This window comes from Cynoglossus semilaevis, chromosome 13 (assembly GCF_000523025.1).
Source record: "Cynoglossus semilaevis isolate Cse_v1.0 chromosome 13, Cse_v1.0, whole genome shotgun sequence".
Lineage (NCBI taxonomy): Eukaryota > Metazoa > Chordata > Actinopteri > Pleuronectiformes > Cynoglossidae > Cynoglossus > Cynoglossus semilaevis.
In genome coordinates this window covers 9404823-9409677 of record NC_024319.1, presented here as the reverse complement: position 1 = coordinate 9409677, position 4855 = coordinate 9404823, and the positions used below count along the sequence as shown (strand labels likewise).

The window sequence follows — 4855 nt, the reverse complement described above, 5'->3', positions numbered from 1 at the left end:
CATTCAGAACACAGCAGGAACTGGGGTCAGCGGCAAAGAGATACGTCACCTGGGCTGGCTGGCAGCAAAGGTGGGTGTTAATACAAGAGAACAAACTAACTCCTCTCTCTTTGTGAATGTAAGTCCATTCTAACTCCTCTCTCTTTGTGAATGTAAGTTTGTTTTTAGGTGTACTTTCTGAACAATTTGATGTTTCAAAGTATCACAAAATCCAAAGATACAAGTACTGCTGTTACCATGTGACAGTTATCTAGCATTGTCAAGAACCACTAATATTCAAGAATGTGGGGAAAAAAAATTCCTGGCATGTCTGCGCTCTACTGGAGACAAGTCGAAAAAAATGAACTAAGCAACTGTGTGATAAAAGAACAGCTGAAAATTGATGTCAACACAACGTCAGGGGCAATCGATGTAACATTACACCCCACGACTTCTTGTTAGAGACCGGTAAGACATAAGTGAGAGATAGGATTGAAACAGTGTCAGGAATTTGTAATCAAAGGCTCTGATGACAATAAGCATTAAAGGCTGAGACAAAGGTCGGGGTAATGGATTAACCGGTGGTAATTAATACAATCCCATGGTCTGCATTAGGAACTGAAAAATGTCGCCAAAAATGTTAGCCTACATTAGCGCCGTGTCCATCTGGTGCACACACGGATGAAGATGGTTTCAAACACTGGCAAATAAACAACTACAGATGGAACCTCGCTTTCGCATTGAAACACACCTGTGTAAATACACACACACACACACACACACACAAACACCTGTCTGATTTAATCCCTGTGAATTTGACATTCTTCATCCTTGGACTGCATTACATTACAGTTACTTAGCAACATATTTTCTTATTAGTGAAAAGATGACCCTTGACCCTCTAAATCCCGGTGTGTGATTGGCTGAGGGAACACTTCAAAGGGGGGCTTAGGATTCCATGTCTGGGCTGCAGATAAGCCCTAATAATGGGAATAGCTGTGGTGTGATGTGAAATGAGTGTGTGTGTGTGCGTATCTGTGTGTTTTCCACTAGATTTACAGAATGCAAGGGGAAAATAAGGAGCCTGCTTATTAGCAATAATGGGTGGGCGAAAGGGCACAGTGTAGCAAATGCAGTGAAAGCGTACCTCCACCTGCACACGAGCCGTCTTTATTTTTAGCACTTGCACGAAAAACAGAGAATTACAGTGTGTAGTCAACAGTGCAGTGTTTGTGAATCAGGTCTCTTATTAAGTTGGGAGGTGAAAACCTGTCAACACCCACTGCAATGAAAACACACAGACACTAAGCGACAGTTTTTACTCTCCCCCGATGGTGACAGAAAAACCTATAAAGCAACCCTTGGTTTTAAACTCCCGGCCCGCAGGCCACTTTCAGCCTGCATGTGGTCCGGAGCTGGATGTCATTATAATGCCCCCTTGGGGACAGAAATGTTTTCATGCCCCCCCGACCCACACCCCCGCGAATTGAAATACTATTAAAAATGTAAATTTTTATCTGTACAGACCACTGTATAAGTTGCTGCCACCTAGTGACTGGAGGTTTGTTATCATTCAAGCATTACAGCAGTGGCACACTGTCCAGTGTGCCATGTTGTATTGAAACCCCCTCGTGCCCCCCGCCCACACACTATTTTAGAAGTACTGTTATAATGTAATACGACCCCCTGCTGTTAGTTTTGGCCTCTCCAGGAGCGACTTTGTCGGACTGTGTAACTACATGTTGTGATCTACCCTGAATCATTTATAAAACAATTACAAAAGCAAATACAAAGTATACAGACGAAGCTAAGCGCTAACCAGTCTGCTCTGGTTAAAAGTCAGATCAAAAGACAAAAGGAGGCTGCAGATATATTGTACTTGTAATTCCAGATTACCCAACAATAATTCTCCACATCTACATCTTGCTTTGTTTTCTTTTTTTTTTTTTCTCTCTTAGCTTTTTCTCTTTGTGACAGTGCCGATCCCTGTGACCTGGCTCGTACTGAAACAAGTGAGAGACAGAGACAGCTGTCATAACTCATTGTGTGTGTGTGTGTGTGTGTGTGTGTGTGTGTGTGTGCTGCAGACAGAGAGTGAGAAACAGAGCTGGAGACCAGTGCTGGTGGTACTGACAGAGAAAGACCTGCTGCTGTATGACAGGCTACCACGGAGCAAAGAGGACTGGCAGAATCCAGCACACAATTATCCACTTTTAGCAACACGGTACGTATACAAACAGACAGCTCTAACGAGCATTACGGAAGAATGCACAGCATTCAGTTCATAAATAAATAATATATGGTGTACTGACCCCAAAGAATCCAATTGACAGTGCACAGTTTCCTCCTTCCTCCCTTTTTCTTGGCCTGCAGTCTTTGTATGTAAACAAATGATTTTTTTTTACCAATAGTCTGTGAAGCAGGGGAAGTTATATAAATAAAATGAACAATAAAGAAATAAACATTTGACAATGAATGCCTTGACCTTTAGAGAAATCTGAGTTTTTAATGTCTGTTTTGACTTGAATCAATTTGCCTAAATACTTAACCTTAACTGTTTATTTAACAGCCTTTATGATATTTAGCATTAAAAAATATTCTGAAATCATTCTCCAACATTCCCACATGATCCTATTAAAATGCTCACCAAAGTACCAGAAAGTGGAACAATAGTGTCAGCAACTAGACAAGCAACTACAGAGCACTGAGGAACCTGACAAGGTATGCAGACTAACCAGCATGTGACCAGAAAGCCGTGTCAATTCAAGTGAAGTCACTTTTATGTATATAGTCTAAATTCACAGAACACACTCTCATCGTCCTTAAAAAAACTGAATCACACACTGGGCAAGCGTTTTGATGGTGGAGAGACCACTGAGTGACCTCTCCCCTCACTGGAGGACAGTACTGACTCTCCAGAGCAAAAAGAAAACATTATCAAGGACATTGTTGACCTCGTGCTCTCACGTAGGATTCCCAGGTCATTAAAAACACAGTCACACAAAGCCAAGGCTGCTTATGCCGCCTTCTAACTTATTCTGTGGGCTTTTAACAGTAGTCAGCCTCCTTTATTTGGCATTTCTGCCCCCCGTGTTGTCTATTTTTCTCTGCTAACATTTAATTTTTCCAAAAGAACAACAAAAAGAGAGATGGCACAAGGCGACAAATGTTGCAGCTACGTACACATCACAACAATTTATTTTTTCTATGGAAATTCTTGCATACTTTTGCCTTGACTTATTTTGTCACAACATTAGTCCAACTTTTCATCTGTCCTGTGCTCAAATGTTGTAGACAATGTATTACCTGCTAAACAGGAGCAAGTAAACATCCTCATCCGCATGCAGATCTTTCTAACTGACATTTTTTCCATTTAATATTTATGCCACACTGGTGCCATGGATAAAAGAACAGGGTTATCTGCTTGTTTTAAAATTCATTTTGATAAATGTTTCATCTTAGAATGGAACAGTAACCGCTCCACAAAGCTGTTAGTGAGACAAAAAAAACCCTTTCGTCTCCTGTAAGTCTTGCTTAGTCACAGCTTTTGTTCTGGCCTTTGAGTCGTCTTTCTCCCCAGCTTAATAAACAAAATATTTTTCTTCTAAGAACAGTGTTTGTGCAGCCACAAGAGAAAGTGGAGAAAGGATACTTCATATGAAAAAGAAAATAGTTTGCAAAGTTTCTGTTCTACTAATGAAGATTTGCAAAGGCCACGTACGTTCACAATACATCCTTGGTATTATTGTTTTTTTTTTGCTCTTTGCTTCAGCCTAATCCACTCCAGTCCAGACCGTGGTTCTCCTCACTCTGGGACTGAACTGTTCTTTGCCACCCGCACCGGTACAAGACTAGGCATCGAAACTCACCTGTTTCGTGCCGAGACGACCAAAGACTTGTCAGTGTGGACCAGACACATAGTCAATGGATGTCATGCCTCAGCCGAGATGATCAAAGAAGTCAGTACAAGTGAGTCGCCACATGTAACACATGGACAGACAGACATTCATTCATTCATTCTAGGGTTGTCACCATACCAGAATTCCAAGAGTCCATACCAATACCTGTGGATTTATACGATTCTCGATACCACGATAAAAATCCAAAAACAGAACCCACGTACTTTTAAAGTCACTACTTTAGTAAAAACTGTCTCTAACTGTTGAGTATTTAAGATCACTGTGCTTGAACGTCTTTTTGCACATAATTCAAATTGCAATACCAAACCCAAACACATGCAAATTGCCATTAGAAGTATAATTACTTCAGTATTCCAGAAGCAAAATTAGACATTTCTTTGTTTCATTCCTCCATGAAAAATGATTCAGCAGACCTTGAAAAATGCATACTTAAAATTATAATGTCATAATCCCTCTGTTTTACTTGCCAAGGTGGAAGTGTCTTTCTCACTGTACATGTAAAAACAAAAAATCCTTTGTTACTGTAGTAGTGGTGAACAGTACGGGCCACTGTGATGGAGTTGCTGTCCTTCTAGTGCTCTAGACTTTCTGGGAGATTTTTAGGGAGGTTTCAGGGGGCAGCATGAGTAAGAACTGTCACATGTCTGAGGAAATATGATACGCAGTAATAGATTTCACAGAAACAAAGACTCCCACGTTCACGCAGGACGGTTTGGAGTCTAATTTGACAACCATATGGTAAATGTAGACAAAGCACTCACTATTTATAGAAAGGAGTGTTATTCTAAGATGTGTGTGTGTGTGTGTGTGTGTTGTGTAGTCCTGGGTATCATTTGTCCAGGGAATTCCAGCAGAGTAGCCCCCTCTCCCTCTTTTTCCTCTTCAGCTCTCTCTCTCCATCTCTAAGCACAAACTGTCCTGGGAACATCACTTCTCCCCCGTGCCTCCTCCCCCCC

At 41.2% G+C, this 4855-nt stretch overlaps 2 protein-coding genes across 3 annotated transcripts in view; one reads left to right on the top strand and one right to left on the bottom strand.

The window, feature by feature from the left end:
- mtbp (MDM2 binding protein) overlaps nucleotides 1-4855 on the bottom strand; it is an 82702-nt gene that overhangs the window by 29824 nt on the left and 48023 nt on the right. The gene's annotated exons all lie outside the window — the stretch shown is intronic.
- Nucleotides 1-4855, top strand: part of sntb1 (syntrophin, basic 1) — a 39242-nt gene that overhangs the window by 20811 nt on the left and 13576 nt on the right. Inside the window, exons 5-6 of the mRNA XM_008323423.3 lie at nucleotides 2067-2203; nucleotides 3752-3948. Of these exons, the coding sequence (XP_008321645.1) occupies nucleotides 2067-2203; nucleotides 3752-3948 (334 nt within the window). The remainder of the gene's footprint in view (nucleotides 1-2066; nucleotides 2204-3751; nucleotides 3949-4855) is intronic.